Genomic DNA, 23,341 nt, shown 5'->3' on the forward strand with positions numbered 1-23,341 from the left:
CAGCCCCGAATGTTAAATTAATTTCATTGGTGTGGCGATACAGAACACAGACAGTGGCATTCAGTGCCCTTTTGAGCACTTCAGCCTCATCAGTTGATGAAGGTGGGTTTTTCCAGGAAACAGAATCAGAGTTTTTTTTTTTTTTGCATGAATCCAGGCTGCGCAGTTGGATCGCGCCAAGTGCTGACAGCTGATGACCATTACTTTCAAACCCCCCCAGCAGAGCAGTTCATCAGTCTGAGCTCGACTTGCACAGCACTGCTACTGAATAATGCACAGTGACGGAAGACTCTAGAGGCAAGGTGCTCTGACGCACAGCTCTGCATCCATGAAGAGCTGATCGCTGCTGCAGCTATATTATTTATCCAGCCTCTTCATGTGTTTCATGTTTAACACACCTTGCAGGAAATCTCAGCACCTGCGCCAGCAGCGGCTTTCGCTCTGTGTCACCGCAGCCTCGTCTTTACAGTGAATCATTGCGCATTTCTGTTCTCGCCGGCTGATTTTCAAGCTGTCCTTTGAGAGTTTTTCTCTGTCTTTCGCCCCTGTCTGCCAGCTTTTGTTCAGAGGAGGCTGGTTCATGTCTTCATTTGTGTGGATGAATAAGCACATCTGTCAAAGTTTGCACAGCGAGTCGAAGGTGACAGCCCTCAGTCTGCTGTTTCATTTCTCACTTCAGTGCCACACCGTTGAGCAGTGGAAACGCTCTGATAAGCAGAGATCCAGCAGCATTGTTTGTTCAATCTTGGCAGTATGCAATTACACTCTCTTGTTTTGAGTAATGTGTCTCCAGTGGCTCCTGTGGGGAGCAACAATTTGGCTAGTATTACATTTTTTATTATTTGTTATTTTTCGTCGGCGTGTGTAATCAAAAATGTCTGATTTTAATTAGCTAATGTTTGCTGCAACAAAAGTAAACTAAACTAATTATATTATGCGACTGAACAGATAAAAGTAAAGAGGTTTAGATTAACCTCATGTGACGCACAGCCCCCCTGCAGGCCACCCGGCTCATTCTCATGACAATACAAGCACAGCTAAGCAACTACGCTAACTCGTCATTTAAGTGGATACTCATGTCATGTATTGCTAGAAAGCTTGGATTCTTGTGATTCGATTAATGCCAACCATTTCAAGATAAAATCACATAAGGTGGGTACAATCAACAAACAAACAAAGAAACAAGCCAACAAACAAACATTTACAAAGGTCTCCTCTTATTCCCAAAGGTTCAGAAGATCCATTTTGGTAATATATTTAGTCCAGATCACAGTATTTAATGCATAAATGTCAACTAAATAACACCAAACTGCAGTCGTTTGATTGACGCCTCATTTGACCAGATAGGAGCTTCTATGCCCGCACCGCAGCCTACAACAGCCAACAAGTGATCGCAAAGACAGGAGGCTGACTCCTACTTCCATCCCCTCTCTCCTGAGCCACTTACTGTACATGCCACGTCACTGGATGATGGCCGCATCATGTAGCCAATGAGATTTCAAATCAACTAACTTTATATGGGTTATTAAGGTCTACACTTGGAAATTGTAAAAGCTTATGTTGTTTTATGAATGTGGCTCTTTGTAAAGACTGTTTTTCCACCTCAGCACTTGTTTCTGACTATTTTCTATGCACAAAGTTTATCATTAAGGAAATAAAGAACTGTAGTGGGTTTTTTGCAGCCCCTGTAACTCTTCATCAGGAGTATTTTAAGGTCACAAAATGGCATTTCTTTTGCCAGGCGCCTGGACATTTCCTCAGAAAAACATGTGTTAAGTGTCCTCTTCAGTGATGTTGGTATTAAATTTGAACTTAAACCACGTAAGGCTATATGATGTAGACCCATTGTGTTATTCAGCTAATGGGCGCAGTTACAAGTCATCTGCAGGCTTATTTTTGCATTGAAAAATTCAGGCTAGAAAAAATGATAAATATTTCTGTGTGTTCAAATCAGTCCCTGAAGCTCTTACAGAGCTTCTGACTGACTTCAAAAGAACCCAAGACCATGCCGGTACTCCAAATTGGTACAACAGCTGCTTTGACTTAACTTTTTTGGCTGGCCTGGTATAGGTGTTTTAGGGTAATTTTACATACATTTTCAGTAATGTATAAATATTAGTGTAATGGAATAGCAAATTCAGTTTCTACATGATATATATATATATTTTTTTTTTTTTTGCAGGACCATTCAGACAACCCGCTAGGCGCTGCAGTCACTCTGGCCCACGAGCTTGGACACAACTTTGGGATGAACCATGATACGCCAGAAAGGGGGTGTGGCTGCAGGGTGACAGTGGATCGTGGAGGCTGCATCATGACTCCCTCCACTGGGTGAGTCATTCTGTCTATCTCGACAAATAGGAGTCATTATATCTTCAGGATGACTGAATCCTTGCTCCTCAGTGCTATATCCATGATTGCGAGGGTTTTATATCCGCTAGTTTGCCCTCATCAGCCTTGGGACATACACTATCATTCAGTGCTTCAATGCACTCCATTGAGGCTGCTGTTGCTTTACAGATGATTCGAAAATGCATCATCATGATGTCAGACCATCATTAAGTTTGCATTCAATTCAGTCATTATTAAATACAGGTCAGAAAAGCCCAGATTGTGTTCATATATAAACATTATTCCACATGCTCTCCATTTGTAATTTATTGTCTGTCGAGCGGTAAGCAAATAATGTTGTTGAACTGTTCGGCCTTCGGGTTTATGGCAGATTCAACAGCTGTGCTAATGCCCTGAGGCAATATGACTCATTCTGAATGGGAAGCCAATGGTTCAGTGACAGTGCATGGCCAAAACAGCACATACTTATACTTGTCCTGACACATTAGCTGCAGTTATATGGACATTATCTCTTATCTCACACTTAAAAAAGTGATTCAATAACAATCACATAATCAGAATAGAATTTGACATTAGCACACGGTTCTGGCCAATGTGAAACGTCTTATCTTCAGGAAACATGATAACAACTGATTAAGCACAAAGTTCTCATAAATTCAGCAAATGTCTCATTGACAGCAGAACAATTACTTGAGTGAAATTTCAGCTTACACGGGCGGTTTACCAGCCAGAGGCTTTCACAGCTTTAATAGGCTGACGTCTAAAATCTGAAGTCGGAAAAGTGAGCAATAAAACCAACAAAAACAGGCACCAACGGAAACCAAAGAAGCACTGGGAACACAGGCAGGAACATGTGGAACACAAGGAACAGCACAAGGGGAAGACAAGGACTTAAATTTAATGATTTATTGAATGATTAACCAATGAGACACAGGCGTGCAGGAAAGAAGGCAGGAAAAGGACAAAAAGAGGAAGTGATAACCAAAACATGACACATGAGGAGAGAACTACAAAATAAAACAGGAAATCAACAAACCAAAGAGCCCAAACCGTGAGACTATTGAACAGTGTATTGAACTCTTACTCCAAGTGAAGATTCCTGATCTCCAGTAGACCAAACCAAAAATTGAAGAAAGCCTCTAATGCACATGTCAAATACAATCTTTGCTCCTGTACTGTGCAAACAAAAATGTCTACACAACTGATCTCACAACATTTCAAGACAGATGTGTTGTTATTAAAAAGTTTCTCACTGTGGACTGTAATGTATAACATCTTGTAGTAGCAGAGGGATGGAGGGATGTTCTGGCTGGAAACATTGAGTATCAGTTCCAGTCCATGGTCTAGTGGTCTGTGGGAGCCTCAGATTGGTGTTTATGCTGGAAATATCCCTTTGTATTTGGTTTGGATCAGACCCATGAAAAACAGGGTAACACTAGTCTTGATGATAGACTCGTAAAACAACACAGCAGTAAGATGTAGATTTATATTTAACCCTGATTGAGGGTATCCCCGGTCAAGGACTTTATCCTAAAATTGGCAACAAGAAGAACACATAAAACAGGACAAAAAAAAAAAAAAAAAGAAAAAGAAATGCTGTCTGTCTTTCTCCTACTCCGTCTCCCCTTTTCTTTCTTATTCACAGCCAGTTAGAGTGATTCTATTCTTTGACACACATGCAACTTTAATGTTGGAAAATCTCTCTCTGCAGCGTCAAATAAATAGTTAAATACCTTTGAAAACTGTCTATTATACAGTTTTTATGTGGAACACTTATCACCTCTCTCTCAGAATATCTGAATCTAAAGTCGTGTGTGGAAGTGACAAACCTCTCTAAATTTGGAAAAAAAACGTAGTTTGTGCCAAACATAGACGAGTGAGGAGTAAAATAATGCATGAATATTTAGGATTTTTGTTCTGCTATCTCCAGAGCCTGTCCTCTTTTTCCATTCCAGCTGACAAAGAAAGAAAAGATCTAGCCCTTGGTTTCCAAATAATCCCCTCCACATCTCCTTGTTGCTCCATATTGCTGTTCTGCTATTTAATCCAGGATTAAGGAAGCAATACGTTTAAATAAGGATGTTTAGGAACTCCGTATTCCCTCATTCTACTTCCTCAGTTAATTCCAGGTCACCACCATATACTCTGCCTGAGGCAGTACTAGATCTCCCATGGGTCCAGATTAAACCCCTTCGCAGTTCCATGCTGTAAAATGCCATGTGGCGGCACACATAGGCTCTGCTGCAATCACCTGAATGTTGTTCATCATCCGGCTGCGACAGTTATTTGTTTATAGCGTAGACTTCCATATTTTTCTAGGCACAGGACCAGCTCTTTTCAAAGCCCAATGTGATTATACAGAATGCCTCTCCACAAGGCCAGCACTTGGATGCGATCGTACAAAGCCTTGCTGATTACCAGCCTCTGCATTCAGTAAATGAAAATACTAATTGAAAGAATCTCGCCTACACTCAGTCGTTGAAGAGCACCTCGCGTTTTTTGTTTTGGCTGTTCCGTTTGATCAAGTGAAGCTCAAAAATGTCTTCATTGTGTCTGATATGTAGCTAAAGATAACGATCGAGCTCTGGTGGCCTTGCTGTGGCTCCAGGAATTGAGCGGCGGAGTTAATGAGATCCAGTTCATCATTATTATACTGGGCTGGGGGGGTAAAGGGGGAGATGGCGTAGGGCAGTAAAACTACAAGCTGTCCCAGTGCCAGCTGCACATCTGCACAGAGCACTGCTTGTTTCCTGCTCACATTGGTCACGGCCAATTGTCGCGTCCCGCTCTCCATCCATTTCTTCATCCCCCCATTAGCTCTAAATGAGAACAGGCCGCTGTCTCTCATCCTTTGAGATTTTAACTCCTCAAAACACACACACACACACACACTCACAAGAACACACACATAACACCAGAGCTGCCGCTGGCTACTCCTTGGACAGAGGAACATATGACAAGATCTGAGAGATCAGAAGAGGAACTCCACAGGGTTCTGTTCTTGGTCCAATTCTCTTCAGTTCTTTTGTGCCCCCTCAACATTTTATGGTCTATTTTGATATGTGTTTCCTTAGAGAATAGAAAAACATGAAATTTCATCCTGCAAAGATGCAAACAACATTCAGGGGAACCACAATTTAGTTGCAATGAATTTTCACCAAGGGTTTCCAAAAATAAACCCTTAACATGACCACAGTTTTAGATGAATGTCACCAAGATTTATTCATCAGTGTGAAAGCCCACAGAATGATTTAAACAGAATTGTTTTATTGAGCTGTTTTCAAGCTGTTTCCCACGAGTGTGATGTGAAAATGCGATGAGGCAATACTGAAAATCTGCATGCAATCGGCGGTGCTGTTTTCGTCCCTATCCCTACCCATTTACGGGTAATTAATTTGTACGTACACTTAATGATCCGATTTGGTCATTTACTTTTCGTGAATGAGGCCCACTAAGTTACCTCTTGACACCAAAAGTCCCTTTCCGTGATCAACATATAACGTAGTCAAGTAAATTTCAGCTGCATTACTATCTTTATTGTAATCAGCTGCTGGGTGATCTCAAGCCACCATGACTTGGTTGTTGATAAGGTTTTCTCTCATTCTGACATGGACATCAGCGAAACAGAGGATTTCATTGGTCAAACATATATTTCAGGAAAAAAAAAATCCGCACAAATCTTCTGCAACCTATGCATCAGTTTTTATACATTTCCGTGTGAATTTCTCAGACAAAGATCCACGCAGGATGTTGCCTGGTTTATTCATGTATTTCCTCAATTTACACAAAAAGTTGGTTTCACCGAATGGTTTGCTATAAGCCATACATTTGTTTTGAAAATCCATGATAAGTGATATCTTGTGCCATTTAATTCAGTCAGACGAGCAGACAAGGTGTTGATGGACAGATTCTGAGATGCATTATTAAGACAGGGTTCATCCACTCATCCATCAGGCTTTAAGTAAGATGCAGTGCAGGATCACCATCTGAGATGAAGATATTTCCCTTGTCATAAAATAATCAAGAATCACAGAAAGTGAGTCAAAGTCTAAGGCATGCCATTGAAATGTGACCCGTGCCCCACTGAAGAACAGGAACTCTCTAGTATGCCTTGTTTAATTGGGTCCAGAGGGAAATCAATGTGAAAATTCTCTTCAGTATCTACAACGTAGGCCAGACTGCCAGGCACCGAAGACCACATCAGATCATATCACCTAATGTCATCACCCAGAGTTCAGGCTCCACATGTACAAAGGAAGCCGTAAACTTATTATTAAATTTGTAGTGAAGCAGCTGTGGTTTTGAATTACTTATGAAATATTTGTCATCGTTACACTTGTCACAGTCGGGTTTGAATTAGCTTTCGCGTTCGAGCCAGAGGATCAAGGTCTTCCAAAAAGAAATAAAACTGCGATAGCGGAATGAAGACTGGATCACAATCAGCATTTGCACATTTTGTATTCTCACCAAAAATGTTCTCAAGGATGGTGGAAAATGTTTTGGCAGATGCGTCAGTGGAAATGCCGGCAGATCTGATTCATAGCCTGATCATAGTTTTATGGCTGAGAAGATGTGACATAAACTGGCTGCGCAGGATGTGCTGGATGGGCTTCCCGGCGTTTTCTGTGATCTGAACCACAGGGACAGACAGGCCAGGAGGAGAGAGCCCTGCCCAGCCAAATTTAGGTTAAAGGGCTCTGCGTATTTTAATGTAATGCTCAGCCTTCAGGGTGTTCTAATTGTTTGGATTTATGATCATAGCCGGCAGCTAAATCATATATAAACACGACTTAATGAAATAAAGACGTGTCATTTTTATAACTAAAAGGGAGACTGTACTGATCCAAATACATTTAATTTAGTCGAGTTTATTATTTTTGATTTTTGGCCATTTGTATGTAATGAAATCATAGCTGATAATAGAGTCGATAATATGAAGCCAAATTGCGTTGATCCTGTTAAATAGTGCTGTGTCTACACATTTTGATACGGTAGGTATGCACCTTCAAAGTTGGTTTGCGATCTGCCAATAAACATAAAGAAGAAGAAGAAGAAGCTTTTTTGTAGGTTCAGGGGAAAACAACATCATTGCAAATTGCTATACAAGTTCTGACAGGGTTCAGAGCGGAGGATTATCGTTGTTGGCTGAAATAAAATAAATATCGTGCATCCCTAGCAGGAAGTATAAAATGCTACAAATTTGCTGCTTCTCTGGATCTCCGACAAATTTCTGTCTTTAAATTTGATTGATATGGTAGGATCTGAAAAACAGCACCTCAGTTAGAAGCAGAAACGGGACAAAAGTACAGATCAATCCATTGTTTATTTATTTGCATATGACCTCTCTTCTAACTCCCAATAAAAATGTTGGTTACCTGTCACAGTTGTCGCAGCAGCAGGGCTTTTAGGTATTTGAAAGCCTTCAGCAGATATAGGAGCATGTAATAGATCTGGGACTGATTCCTTATCACCAGACCTCCCACAGATCTATTAAACCGTTGTTTGGCCATCGCTGCAGCTCAGTCGCAGTGATTGCTTTGTACAACCATCAACTGAAGTACCTCTGAAGCTGAGGAGCCAACTGTCGAACACTGGCTGTAGGTTAGAGACAAGAGAAGAATTGATCCCATAATGGGAGTGGAACATGACCAGGTAGAAAATAATGTAGCTGTATAAGAAAGAAAAAAAAGCAATCTTAGAGAACAGGAAGAGGCGAACACTGCTCATCCTTCGTAAAGCCAGAACAGGATGAGAATGAGCCCGCAGGTCAACCCGAGTCATACTGGGTCTTTTCTTTTGAGGAGGTGGCCCAGACTCCCATGGGGTGAGTGGTTGTCTTGTGTGTCCTGCTTTGCCATGAGCCCCAGATGTGCCCACCGTGACTGGCCTGGCACTGCTTTTCTAGCCCTGGGGACTGCAGCTGCTAAATGCCATCCACTGTAATTCATCGGTGCCTCTGCCTTTTCACAGCCATTATTCCTCCTCCCACCCCCAGACCATTGCAGGGTAGACCAATTATTTCTGTATTGCCTCTCATAAAGAACAGCTGGATACTGAGCCGCTCATGTATCTCCGAGTTGAAAAAAAAAAACAGGGACGTGAGTGTTTGTCGTGGATTGCATGGGCTGGTAACTGAAGAGCGGGGCTGACTTCATGGAAACCGAATGAATGCAGCAAAAGAGGGGTTGCAACTTGAGCGAGCAATTTTGGCTCCGGCTTTTGGGGCAAAGAGGAAATCAACAACAGCAGTTACTAAGGAAGTGGCCCTGCCTGTTGAGCAGCAGCCTTGACAGCTGTTCATCATAGCAAGATCCCCTGAGGTGCTCTTCAAGGAGGAGGAGGGGAAAGGAGAGCTCTGTAATGGCTGTTATTACAGCTTTCCTTATTGCTCCTTCCTTTTGCCATTTCACGTCATTACAATCTACTCTGATCTTTTGCTTTAATCCAGAGTGTCCAGAGATCTGCTCTGAAGTACCCCACTTTCACCTAACACAACCTCTGGATAGCATTTGACGTTAGAGAGCAGAGTGCCGTGTGTTTTGGGGAGGGGGGTCAGCAGCAGGGGCTGATGTAAGCCGCCTCCACACATGACAGAAATCAGAGGCAAGCCGAGAATGAGGTCATGTCAAAACACTCACAGAGTGTCATGACATATTTAGAGCCGTATTAGATGTGAAACTCAATCGGAGAAAAACACAGTTTGAAAGAGCTGTCGACGCTGAGCTACATAGAAAAACCTCCTTCTCGGAAATGGAAAAACTTCAGAGAGAGAAAGAGAGTGGTTGTGTTACAGCTTCTATATGAATACAGCCGGTGGGTTGAAGGATGAGTTCAAGGATCGGCCTTATAAATGAAAACAAATTGACAACTGATATTCTGTGCAGGATTTGTCGTTGCTGTTTGTAAAAAGACCATTCAAGGTTGGCCTCTGATCCCTGACTCAAGCACTGAGACCGAGAGAGCATTGCGGTGGTCAAGCGACCTAGAGGGTGAAGGAAATGAGAGAGCGGTGTCAGCAAAGTAGAAAGTCAGAGAAATAAAGCGATAATTTCTGAACGATTCAAGGTGGTTAGCATCGCTGCCCACTCCTTCGCGCAACCCTGAAAGCAGTCGAGGTCCATGCTTCATCCTGTCCACTGTGTGTAGCTCAGCCCCACCCTCGGTCAAAAGGACACGCAGAGCTGTAGCTCTTTATACATCCATGACGAACAGAGAGCAGAGGAGAGAAGGAAACAGTGATGTAAGCTGGTTGCTACGTTTTTGTGAAGTCAACCTCGACACCCAGAAACATCGCAAACAAAGACAAATGTTGAAAAATGAGAAAATACAGGTCGAGGGCAGGATCTATGCAGATACAGACACCGCCAGAGATGACTTTGTTGTATAAGTCTATACATTGTTTTTTAAAGAAAATTCCTGTTCTGTACCTTTTAATTCGTATATCATTTATATAAACACCTCAATTTATCGGGCTGCCAATTACTATTATATGACACTGTTACCACTCGACGCAACAGCAGTTCTTGCTGATAACATATAATAACGTCTGTAAGTAAATAAAATTAATACCTACAAAGGCTGCAAGCAAACCCTCGGCATCCAATTTGTACTGCATCTACATCTCCTGGCGTCTGGCTGTTGGGTGGGTGGCTGTTGTTGAGAGAAACATTTAGGCATGTAAGTTGACCCTAACCCACATAGTGTCTCCCACCCACGCTCATCCGCATATGCAAAGACGAGTATTTTTTTTTAACAAGTGTGATATAAGTGTGAATATTACGTACAGAGTCACCCACTCTGGCCTTGTTAGGCTGAATTGTATGGTGTGGGTGGAAGTATTAAAAACCTCATATGGTGCTTTTTTTTCCTTTTTTTTATCAAGAGCCAAATAGAGAACAAGATAAAATCTGCACATATTCATGCACGCTTCACACACACACATTGTCATCTGAGGCACTATATTATCACAGAAAAGCTCAATAAAGCCACATGAGGTCTGTAACAAAGCTTTTGGCAGACAGAGCCCTGGGCGGTGTGCTTTCCCCACGGAGCAGACCACCCTCTCGGTCCGCTCCAAAAACAATATTAAAAACACACCATCCCCCTAGTTCTCCCAAATTTATGGGTGTTGCAAGTCTTGCGAGGGAAGCACTTTTTGGTTTGAGTTTTTACGATCCCCTGTCTCATAAAATATATCTTATCAGATCTCCCTCGCTCCGTGGAGGGAGAAGTCACTGGGGTCTTGTGCCGCTTGCATGCTGATGGAGCTTTGTGGAGGTTGTTGAACTCTAGTGGTTAATTGATTTTCTGATTAGCGGCAATTAGCACTGATTACTTCAGACTGAAGAGGACCCTTGAGGGGGAAACTCAGTCGTCTTCCTCTCCTCTTTTACTCACAAAAATATTTCTCTCGCTCTCAGGTATCCGTTCCCCACTGTGTTCAGCAGCTGCAGCAAGAAGGACCTGACGGCCAGTTTTGAAAAAGGCGTCGGGATGTGTCTGTTCAACATGCCGGAGGTCAAGGTGCTCTACGGCGGGCAGAAGTGTGGCAACGGCTACGTGGAGGAGGGAGAAGAGTGTGACTGTGGAGAACTTGAGGTGAGAGCGCTATTGTCATGCTCAACAAAGTGCTTTTACCTCCAAACCCCCTGCCACTCTGAGCATTCTTGTTTAAGCATTTGTCTGCCAAAATTTAAATCTCTTTCTCAACTGCTACCCATAAATCATTGATAATAACTTTTCCCACATTCGAGAAATGGAATAAGCAGACAGGCTTGTGGGGGTTTCTGTAGCTTTCCTGACAAAAGCATGGCACAAACCGACATTTCCCAAAGTGAAAGCAAATACTTCACCTCGAAGCTGAGCTCTTGTAATGCAAACACAGTCTTCAAAAAAATGAGCTTGGAGATATGAGTGTGAATTTATTCATTCTGTGCACAGACGAGGTGTTTGGGTGGAAGGGTTGTCTGATCGTGATACAATTCGCCGAGTGGAAACATCGCTGACAGCTTCACCCTGTCAGCTGGTGAATTATTTAATTGACTCTGCATTGGCATGCATATACGTAATGGTTGCACACGCTGCTAACAGCTGCGACTGTAGGATGATAAAACAGTTTATCATGATGCAACTGACGATCACCAGAGGCAGGCTGACAATAACAGCGTTGTGAAATATGAAGGATACACTTGAAGGATATTTTGAATTACATAATCGCCTGCGTGAGAGAATGCCTTGTTGTTCCTTTTGTGATTTGTTTACACTTTTATGCCCAGCAAGTCTTTTTGTGAGCTGTCCAGGCTTCAGCCAGGGTCAGGCTCAAAGTGGCCTTGTCCTTCAAGACAAAGAACTGACATAAGCTCTGCAGGCCTGAGCCAGCAGCGATAATAAAGCTCTCAGCTCTCCACAGAGTTGAGCGGCGTCATGCCAACCCAGGCCAGATCAGAGTGCTCAGACAGCACCTCTCTCCACCATTAAAAAGCCTCATTAAAAAGCCTGGGTCCTTTTCCTCACAATCACAGGCTACTTCTTTTCAGCGCGACTCCTCCGCCTCCTTTGGCCCCGGGGACCATGGGAAAGGCCCTTAATGGTCTTCAGGCTGAAAGAAGTTCTGGAAGGCCCATCATGTCAGCTGTGTCCCCTGCCAGCTACATCCATCTACTTCCTCCTGACTCTCACTGCACTCGGCTGTACAGTCTGTCCAGACCGCCGCTTAATGGCGAGAGGGAGAGAGCCGACCCTCAGGGGTCCGGTCAGCCTGCCTCTGTGTGAGATCATACATGCACAAGCATAAATACACACTTGCATGCACATCTCCTACGCTGAGCCTTGATTGAATGCTGGAGTCCCTCTGTATCACTAGGCAGAGGTGTTGCTGATTGGTGCTGGCCACAGCTCATGACAAAGGCTAACATGAAACACACGGGCCTCCGTGGTGAGATGGGAAAAGTTACAGGGATGGTATGATACAATTACTGTGCGTCTGTGTCTGCACTGCAAAAAGGGCAATTCAAGAACTTCTTAATATCTTATTTTGGGACGTTTAAGATGCAAAAGTTCACACAATCTTGACAGAATACAGCCATAAGTTAACAACTGTCAGTTACAAAGACTGCTCAGTATATGAAGTTTATAGCAGAAAAACAGCTTCATTTCCCATATCTGGCTTCATGCTGGCTTAATTGCAAGTGAAAAACTTAGACGGACACAAGCATTGGAGTAATTGAGTTCAGACTCTGGCCTTTACAAGCATAATGTTACCCTTATGAGGAAATAAGGGATAAACGTAAGCTGGTATCCAACGTTAGCTGATAGCTGGTTGCTGGTTTGATTTTTACATGTTCCAGCTCTACGATGACGTTACTGAAAAAGAGTGAACAAGAAAAAAATCGTATTAGGTTGGAAAGAACGTTAATCTCTTCTTTTTGGCAGCTAACATCAGCTAAAGTTAGCTCTGGCAACTATTCGGCACATAGCATCATTGCTATCGTTAGCTAATGCTATAGAAATAGTAAACCTGCATAATTTACACTTAACGGTGTAAACTCATCAGGTATCGCACCAATTTAATGTCAATTTAAAGCCCTTAACCTGGACTTACTGTTATAGAGTTGGTTAGCAGTAGGCAGCGAGACAGTTAGCTTACCTTCCTCAGAGGAGAAAGAGCAGAACTGTTGGTACAGATGTTTCGATTTTAATTTCATAAGGGTGGAAAGATGTCTTTTGAGTAATAAGGTTCCTCTAGTAACCCGTTAAATTTAGCTAAATTTAGCTGTTAAAGGTTCCCCCAGGAACATCCCAAGCGAGCAAGGTTCCTTAAATATTCCAGAGGTCCTAGAGGCTCACCTTATTCTAAGAGTGTAGGGGTGTCTCGAAGCCCAACAAAAGTAGCGTGGGATCATGGGAGCCTTCATTGTTAAACAACCCCTATAGCTAATGAAAACCGATCTACGTGACAGAAATGTTCACAGACGAGCTAATGTTTTAAAGTTTTATGCGTGTTACTTTTAGCCAACCTCCTTCCTCTCTAGCAACAGGTGACCAAATGAAACGCATCATTACCTTAAATAAATGTGGGGGTTTCTCTGGGTCTGAACATTGTTGGAAACATTTGTGCTCATTTAAGTCCACAACTCAAACAAAGGTCCAGCTGCTTTCAGACATTTAAATGCAGAAATGTTGTATATTGTATCTTTAAAGAGTAACGTACACCAGGCTGGAGAGCCAGCATCACCGATGTGTGTGGTCAGGAGTTTGCACCTGTGACCACACCCAACAGTGATGTCACCTGGTCCTGGAGAACACCTGGAGAGGTTAAACCACTAGAGGTCACCAAAGACAAGATTTCCAGGGAGAGTAAAGTTACTCTTTAAACTTGTTTCAAGGTAATAGGTCTTGATTTTTCTTAGTAAGACGTTCAGTCTGTTGGTTGTCACAAACAAAACAAACAGAACGGCAATCAGACTGATTTAAAATGAATTATTATTATTGTAAATAGAGATAGTGTCTGACATTGTGGCTTGATTTTTATATTAATTTTAAAGTCGTATCAAGTCTTTTGCTTATCACCATTGGCAGGTTTTGTCAGATTGTCCCGATTATACAATATTCTGCTTGTTTGTAAAAGGTCTTTTTTTGCTGTGTATCCTTTTCTCATTTTTCCATTTCCTTCACCCTCCACCTCGTGGTTCCAGGGGTCTAAACGAGCTTGTAAGTCCTGTCAGATGGATACACTGTTGTGTTTAGAGAACTAGAAACTGCTGTTTCCTTCCCTCTGCAAGGTTTTTTAGATGCTGTGGAACACAATCCCGTTAGGTCTGCATCGCCTCTGATAACAAAGTCTGAGCATTTGCTCTGAGGTGAAATACGATCTCTTTGTGCCGACTTAATTCCTCTTGACTTTTGTTGCCCACTCGCTTACATTCGGTTTCTCTTCTGCTTGCTTTTTGTTTCTCTTCCTTCTGAAGGAATGTATGAACCCCTGCTGTAATGCTACTACCTGCACCCTGAAGGGCGATGCTGTCTGTGCACACGGACAGTGCTGCCAGGACTGTCAGGTAGGATGTAAACTGATATTTAAAGATATTTCCTCTGTTTAAATATTAAATCAGCGCTTCAAGCTTCAACGTGGGTGTTTGTCTTTATTTTGGTGTGTAGCTGAAGCCAGCAGGGACTCCTTGCCGTGAATCCAGTAACTCCTGTGATCTCCCTGAGTTCTGCACCGGCGGCGGCCCTCACTGCCCCGCCAACGTCTACCTGCATGACGGCCACGCCTGCCACAACGTCGATGGCTACTGTTACAACGGCATCTGCCAGACACACGAGCAGCAGTGTATCACGCTGTGGGGCCAAGGTACGTGGAAGGCCCCCACTGCTAGCTCACAGTAGATGGTTCGGTAACGATCACTCTTCTAAATGCCTTTTTATTGTGTTTTGTAGGAGCAAAGCCAGCGCCAGGCATCTGCTTTCAAAGGGTTAACTCAGCGGGAGACCCCTATGGCAACTGTGGCAAGGACTCCAAAGGCTCCTTTGCCAAATGTGAAGCACGGTAAGACCTGATGTGTCCATAGAAAGCAACAAATGCATTTAATTGCCAGCTGTGGGATGCAGTGTATAGATATTGTCCTTGAAATGTACTGAGCACTCTTATACGACAAGTCTTTTTCATTGTTAGAGGCTAGAACGGATGTGATTGGTTAGTGTTAAAGCAGTCTGTGGATCAATTAGTCGTTAAAGTCATTAAAAAAGCAAAAATGCCACACTGCTTGTAGCCTCTGAAATGTGTGAAATTGCAACATTTCCCCTGTTTTATATCATTGTAAATTGCTCTGTGTATTTGACTGCAAACAAAACAAGCAATTTAAAGATGGCACATTGGGCTCTGTCAGGCTTTCTCCGACACTTTATCGACTAAACTATTTATCCAGAAAATGAAATAATAATTAGTTCCAGCCTGAATTGAAGGCTGCAGTCACTTTGCTACATGCACAAATCTCTCAGGTTATGGTTTCAAAACAGTACAAACAAGCTGCTTGTCCTGCAGTTTCCCTAATTGGACACCAAGAGTGAGAGAAAAAAATAATTGCATATATACCCATTTGGGAAAACAGTGACATGTTATTCAATTATCACATTGTTATTCTCCCTGTTGTTCGTCTTCTCTGCAGAGATGCTAAATGTGGCAAAATCCAGTGTCAAGGAGGAGCCAACAGGCCTGTAATTGGCACCAACGCTGTTTCCATAGAAACGAACATCCCCTTGCAGGAAGGGGGAAGGATACTGTGCAGAGGTACACATGTCTACTTGGGCGATGACATGCCCGACCCCGGCCTGGTCCTGACGGGCACCAAGTGTGGAGATGGAATGGTGAGAGCCGAGATCTGTGATGGTTAAATATACAAGGAACACACAAATCAGTCCAGAGTACAGCTGACTCCTACATTTACTCAAGTACATGTACGTAATATTGTACTTCCTCCGTTTCATTTATCTGGATTTGATTGCTTTACAAATTAAGATTCTACATAATATAAAATGTGATACCTTGTTATGGATTAAACTACCAAACTAATACCATAATGCTGTATAGTTCACTATATTTACAAATGTTGCCTCATTAAAATAAGTAAACCTTTGCCTTAGTACTTTTCAAAGAGTCTCTTACAAAGTCCATCACAGTTATAAATATAGAAAGTAAATTTAGTACACAAAGAATAATATAATATCATTATTTTCATGTATAAAATATAAGAAAAGACCAGAGAAAAGAAAAGATTTCAGTGCATTTGGAAAAGAGAGATCAAAAACTGCCTCCATCTTGAATCCTGTTTCTACTCTAGACTATAGACTTAAGTTTAATGATCATCATTAATGATAACGATAATCATTTTCTTATTATTTTCTATCATAAAGCTTAGATTTTTTTCTTCAAGACAGCAGTATTTGCCATTTTCAGGCAGTCAGTACCCTTAAACAAAGCTTACCTAGTCTGTTGCGTGTCACATTTTGGCCTTTGTTTGATATCCATATGAAAGTTTGGTCTCATCTTGAACTGGCGCATCTTAATTCCATACCTGACATGTTATATTCCACTAAATCTTGGCACCGTACGAGATGAATAAATCCAAGTTTTTGCTATTCTTGGCTATTCTTCTCTGCCATCTCAACTTTAAGCCTGGCATAGATCTGCACTCTACTGAATACACTCCACTGGTTGGTTGCAGTAGTCATTCCTCCTCTCATTACCGGCAGTGAAACGTTTCCTTTAAAAGTTACCGTCTAAATAGTACAAAATTCCCTTGTTGTTTTTTCCCATACTGCAGATTCTGTGCCCCATCCACCAGCTACTGCAACCAAAAACTGCCTCAGCGTACGTGTGGGCGTTGTTTTAAAAACAGACTTGGAAAAAAAAGGATTTGACTAGCTCTACTGCTAAATAGCAACTGTTATAAAAAACACAATATAAATAAAATGCCCAAATGCTGGGAAACAAGAGCGGAAAAAGTGATGTGCAGTGACAGGCCCGTGACTAAGATGTTCTGAGAAGCTCTTCAGGGTGTGGTCCTGTCATTTCAATCTCAGTCACTTAATTGACTTACCATTATTCAGTCTATTTGGCATCTTCCAGTGGTCATCAATTCAACCACTGGTCACTTCAATGATACAGTTGCTCCATTTAGTCTAATTTACTTCTCAGTGCCTCCACCCTTAAGGAGGATCCACAATTTAGCCCTCATCTGTCAAGGGTTCTGGCATTAGTCTCTGTGCCCAGCGCTGCCAAGTTCATCTTCACATTCAGCCCGGAGATATTTGGGTGTGGTGGCCTACAAGGAGACCACAGTCCACACGATATAACTTTTATAAAGAGCAGCTTTTTAATGCATAGCTGAAGTCGGTGGCAAATTAAAAGAACTAGAAGGCTGGACCGGTTGGTTTTAATCCTGAAAAGATTAAAAGGGTTTTACTGGCATGCTCTTTGAGTTCACACTGTCAATTTTTAATGTCTTTGTCTGCCTCAGATGTGTCTGAATCGTCAGTGCCAGAACGTCAGTGTTTTCGGTGTGCACGAGTGCTCGGCCAAGTGCAGCGGTCGAGGGGTGAGTACAGCTCCTTTCGTCTCATTTCATTGTTGTGATCGCTGTCCGTCTCAAACCGGCCTCCGCCCAGATGGGTTGTTTACTTAATATCCCACCACCCCCCCTCACACGGAGGCTCATTTTGACTGTAATATGTTCAGAATGCCCAGTTTACGGTGGGTAGGGAGCCATTACAATGCCTCGCAATCAATCACTCTGCATGCTGAGAGGTTCAATCAATTACCTATAATGGCTTCATTTATGCTCAGCTTTAAGTGCCATTCATCATACGCTCAGGCAGTCGTCCTTGTCCCAAAACACTGTGTTGAAATCAAAAAAGGCCAGGCTTTATTCGGCCAAACGCTGGGAGCTTTGACACACAGTTTGACTTTGAGCCGGGGAGCATGGATATTGGATTTTTCTTCAACCTATGGGTGGTCTTGTTTGAGATGAAATATGGGGCTTTGTGGTATTACCCTTAAATTTACTGGTAGATCCCGGAGGCTTTGACTGTGACTGCTTTACGTTGCTCCTTCATCAAAGCTACAGGGGAAACACTTTTTACTGTCTCTTAAAATGAAACGTCTCCAGTTATTACACGGTCATATTTGTTTGTCTAGTTCCAATCAAGACGTATCCTCAAAGCTCCGAGGACGGTTTTTCCTCACAGAAATAAAAAGGATGTTGCCCTCTCTGGGAGACAGGGCACCCTAGCATGCACAGATTAGATCAAGATGTTGTCTTGGAAAGAGGCCCTCACCTGGTCCACATTACCCTGCTGGGGAATCCTCTTAGACTTTACTATTCCTCTACTCTGCGGGACAGGAAGACAATAGAAAGAGAGGGATGAAAAATGTTCTGTCAGGCTAAAAAGTCTGTTCTGGTTTTATACCAGACGTCTGGTCAGCGATTGCCTACTTACATAGAGATTCTTGAGCATTTCTCAGATGTTAGAATTTGCTCTACTTTTTGAAATTCAGCCGATTAACAGGGTGTCTTCAGGTCCTTAGAAAGTCTTGAAATGTATTAAGAAAAATGAAAAAATAGTATACTTTTTTGTATTAAATATATGATTTAAGTATAGAAACCTTATTGCAAGTATACTTTTCCTTTTTTGGGTTAATTTGAAGTACATTTAAAATTAAATTTTACATTTAAGTTTTAAGTTCTTCCTAACAAATGTGATTAAAGGAGCACTATATAAGAATTTTAGTTTAAAACATTCAAAAAGTAACTAAAATTCTCAACCATGTGACGTGAAGAAATAACAGGTTTGACATTATGTCAACAACGTCTATGGTTTGGTTTGTTGATTATCTACTGAAGTTAGCATGCTAAGCCGCTAGCCCTAGGCCTGAAAACATTTCTCTCCCAGCGGTCAAAAGGTCCTGTGCTAGCGGTCCAAACAACTCTCCAGCTAGCTGCACTGCAAATTGAGTTAACAAGCAACAATAACAGTTGCTACCCTCATAACCAGAATGCAGTTAGCTGCAGTTAGCTACTCTGGTGCTCCTGTATGTTTGGACTTTAACAAGTGGCCAATTCTTACATATTGCACCTTTAAGTCCAACTTCAGTGTTCTAAAAACTGTACTTTGTTGTAAGCATATCATAAATTGTATATTGTAGTGTATACTTGTACTATAAAAAGTATACTCATTTCCATGTCCTTTGTAATACACTCAGTCAGTATGCTTTCCTGAAGTGTACTTCAATTTCACCTAACTATAGGTGTATTTTAGTAGACTCACAAACAGTGCACTAAACCTATCACTGAACCTAATACTGTAATTTTACCTTATGCCTGCACTTACGTGGTCACAAAATGAAGATGACCCTAATTCACTCTCATAACCCTATTCCTATCATGTCTGCCTGGGATCCCACTTTATACATACCGGCAATGAGAAAAAGATGATTTCTCTGAAAGTCAGTGTTAAATTTGGCCAAAGATTATATTGAAAAGTTCTTAGAAAGCATGGCATTATTTTGATACCTTGGACACCTGGATTAATTACTAGATTAAGTGAAAAATAATCTGTAGATGAATCCATAATGAAAACAACACCTGGGCTGCAAGTGGTGTCACTCAAGTCTGCATCCAATTTCATGAACATAACTCATTTATCACCTTTCAAGTGGATGCACTGTAGCCTGGTGAGTGCATAAGCTGCATACTAAGTGCAGTGTAGTGTTTGGCAAACGCCCATATGTAGCATGAAAAAGACAAGCTGGTGACTGCATTTTCGGCTCATCTGACACTTAATTGTCCTTTTAATATACTGCAGGTGTGCAACAACAACAAGAACTGTCACTGCGAGGCTCACTGGGCGCCTCCGTTCTGTGACAAGGCGGGTTTCGGAGGGAGCGTGGACAGTGGCCCCATCAGATTGGCAGGTGAGTCAACAATTGCAACTCGAGTACATGAAATGGCTGATTTATCTTAGCTGGGGTCATGTTGTGTTAGAGGTCTTGGGCGTGGAATGTGTGAGCATTTCAACAGTAATATATCAAGGACTCGTGCTCAGGAACTAAGTGAGTGTTAGGAGTCATAAGGTTGTGTTTTTTCTCTGCAGAAATTTCAGACTGCAACATTAAAAAACATAAAAAAGTTGAAAGACGAGTCTGCAGGAATGTTTACAGACAGTCTGACTGTCATTAAGTACGAGAAGTCTTTTGTCTCGGAGGCTACCTATTGTTTCCATGTGTGTTTCTGAGCAGACAGCAGGAATCTGACAGTGGGCATCCTGGTGGCTCTGCTCACTGTCCTGGGAGCCGGTCTGATCATCTGCATCAAGAGGAAAACTCTACTGGGCCTCCTCTTCACCAGTAAAAAGAACCCGATTGAGAAGCTGAGGTGCCTTTCTTCAGAACGTGACAAACATTAAATCATTTGTAAATATCACAGACGATACCTATCATTTTCTTTTTTTTTTTATTCCAGATCTGTGAGCACTGCAATCAGCAGACCCTCCGCTCCCAACCAGCCTCCATCAGCGAGCACGACCTCTCCATCTCGACCGGCCCCGCCTCTGCCACACGGCGCCACCATCTTCAAGGTCACTACAAACCCGCAGACGAGAGATCTGATGCAGATAGAGAGGGCTTTTTGCACAGAGGCTCGCCGGCAGATGATGCATTCCCTGTAATATTTTTCACAGAACCATCCGGGCAGGATTGACGCGTTGTTTTCACACAAATGGCAGCTCATTCAAATCCAATTAAATCATCCCTCTCTATGTGGACATGTGGAGGAGGGAGAGATAACGGCGTGAGCGTTGTGTTTGCAACACTTGAATACAGTCCTTGTCATTAACAGCTGCCTGTTACCAGAGAAATTGATTCATCCGCGCGTTCCCCACATGAAGAATGTTGATGCGGCGGCTTACTTGAGATATAAAGTCAATCCTGTTACTGATAATTGCAAGACAGAGCAGGAATTTTTGCTGTAATGACTTGTGTGCCGACATCGCTGTGTGCCTTAACTACTTTATCACTGCCCTGACATGCTTTGTAATGGGAAGAGACCTGTGATCGATTGAGTCGGGGGCCGCTGAAATAAGAGGGGGCTGTGTCAGAATTGACATTTGCGCTGCATGGTGGCACACGAGCGAGGCAAGCTGTCGCGCATTACCGTTGGAGACTGGTGTTTTCAGTTAGCGGCATGTGGTTTTCATTTGGGGTCAACGGTAAGAAGAGAAAGGATGTAAGGCTGTTTGATGAAAGCACAGTGCAGGTGAGGTCATTTTCCAGTTGTCGGGGGGTGTGTTAAACCGCTGCATGAGAGCATGTGTGCGTGCCTTTGTATGTGTTACATTGTGTGTTTCTGAGCTGCGCACATCTGGCCACGTCTACAGTACGCACCGGGCAGAGTCTGGCTCTCCTCTGGGAGTGTGTGTGGGCTCTTTAGCCAGATCCACCTTTTGAATGAAGCCAGGCGGGTGCTTACGGCACAGTTTTCCCTTTGATAGGTTACCTGAAGAGGAGTAATAGGGAATAGGGGAGCGTTTGATTTATGCGTCTTTGACAGTGTGAGGAAGAATGTAGAGGAGGAGGAGGAGGAGGATAACATGACTGTTTCTGATAGGAAGCAGACGCTTTTCTCCGCTGACCGACTGTCTTTCATCTTTCTGCAGCCTCCTCACCGGGGGCCAGAGGCGGTGCTCCCACCGGCCCCCTACCCTTCGCACAGCCTGCGCAGACTGCCCCAGTGCCCTCCCGTTCACCTCAGCCACCCCGTCCCCCTGTCTCTCACCCTGTCCCTCTCCCCTGGCCCCGCGCAGCCGAGACCCCCGGTGCCTCCGCCTCACATCCACGTGGCACCCAGGGGGGCGTCGTTTCGCGGCGCGTCACGCCATAACTCCTGCAGGATGGTCATGGTGAGTGAGTTGGAAACGTTTTATTCGATGATGTTACTCACTCTAATTTCTCCGCAGGGTCTGCGGAGCTTTAACGCACAACTACAGCCTATAATACCCAACCAGGGAAATGTTGTTCATTGCACCTTCAGACGGGTGTGAAGTTTTCACGGTTCATGGTTCTTTTGTGTCTTATATAGTACATGCATGTTGACAGTTATGCACAGTCTCATAAAATAACGAGGTTAACCCAGGAGCTAGCGTCATCCAAGCGAGACCTCAATTCTACAGTACAAACCACCACATAAATAATGAAAATGGAGCCAGACTTGCAGAGGAGGAGGGGGGTGCAAGGAAAAGATGAAACAGCAACTGGAGTGAGCAAGTATGTCCAAATATCACGGGGTGGTAAATTCGCTGCCACTAGTATTCCATGGAGTTTAGTTATGGCATCGGAAGGCTGTCAAAGTTGAGGGGAAGAGTAAGCCCGAGGTTCCTGGTGTTAAATCCCCCTCACTCAGTGATTCTCAAAGACTCTTATTTGCCTTTAATCCGGTTTGACTTGTACTCCGTGGGCAAGCGAGGCAGAGAGGCCCAAAGAGGAAAAGACAGAAAGTGATAAAGACACAGAGGGTGGCTTGAGATAATGAGCAAAGAAGCTGCTTAATCAAAGTTAATCAATGCATTTTGAAGGGGGAAACAGCAAGCCTCTCAAACACATGGATTTTCTGCTTTGGAAAACGTATTACAGTCATTTTTCTTTATTTTTTTCAGAGCTTTTTGTTGTTGAATCAACAAAGAAAAAAAAAAGAGACACATCACAAATGAAAATAATCATTAGTTGCATCCCTACAAGAAAGTGCCAATGAGCAGAAAACAAGGACGAAATGCGGATGAAAAATCAGCAGTGCCTTCCAGCCTGAAACTAGCCCCGAGTCGATTGTAATTTATGTCAGAGATCGCGGTCCAGCGTTTGAGGACAGCCCTGAAAACGAACGCCACAGGGGGAGCTGAGGTCAAAGCGGTGCCACACCAGTGTCAGGCTAATTAGAGGTGTGTTAAACACATAATGACATTCTGGTCTTGTCCAGATTCATGGAGGGGTCGCAGCGGAGGTCTGGCTGTAAAAACAACACTGTCCTGGTGCTAACAAACATTATGACAGCATGTGCTGGAACATATGAATATATCAGCATTCCAGATAGGCCATTAAAAGAAATACTGTTTACTGTTTTTTTGATATATGTGTGTTCATAATGTTGTGTTTTCATTAGTGTATAATCACCTGAAACTCAGAATTGTTGTGTTTTCGTGAACTTAGAATGAGACTTTTATAGTTCCTATTTCTTTTAATGGTCAAGCACTATAGAAATATTTCATTAAGATCCAATAAAGCAGTATTATTTAGATCTAAATGGATGTAAGTGTTTATTTATGTGACTCCTGTGGGCATTTATAAGTTGAGGCTGGTGTCTTAACAGAAAATGAATGACTGATATTGTAAAAAATGTCTTCATAGGAGTTAGTGCTGATCAATACGATGCATTGATTAACACCT

The 23,341-nt window shown here is 42.7% G+C and overlaps 1 protein-coding gene across 2 annotated transcripts in view; it reads left to right on the top strand.

Moving 5' to 3' along the window:
* The window catches only part of adam12a (ADAM metallopeptidase domain 12a), an 84,080-nt gene that overhangs the window by 56,576 nt on the left and 4,163 nt on the right, over positions 1–23,341 (top strand). For both annotated transcript variants that reach the window (XM_084342087.1, XM_084342088.1), the window contains 11 exons: positions 2,183–2,331; positions 10,773–10,950; positions 14,319–14,408; positions 14,509–14,704; positions 14,791–14,899; positions 15,519–15,717; positions 17,370–17,447; positions 19,714–19,822; positions 20,147–20,282; positions 20,370–20,484; positions 21,562–21,804. In XM_084342087.1, coding sequence (XP_084198213.1) covers positions 2,183–2,331; positions 10,773–10,950; positions 14,319–14,408; positions 14,509–14,704; positions 14,791–14,899; positions 15,519–15,717; positions 17,370–17,447; positions 19,714–19,822; positions 20,147–20,282; positions 20,370–20,484; positions 21,562–21,804 — 1,602 coding nt within the window. The remainder of the gene's footprint in view (positions 1–2,182; positions 2,332–10,772; positions 10,951–14,318; positions 14,409–14,508; positions 14,705–14,790; positions 14,900–15,518; positions 15,718–17,369; positions 17,448–19,713; positions 19,823–20,146; positions 20,283–20,369; positions 20,485–21,561; positions 21,805–23,341) is intronic.

The sequence above is a fragment of the Pagrus pagrus genome (assembly GCF_965226575.1).
Source record: "Pagrus pagrus genome assembly, chromosome: 21".
NCBI classification, from domain to species: Eukaryota; Metazoa; Chordata; class Actinopteri; order Spariformes; family Sparidae; genus Pagrus; species Pagrus pagrus.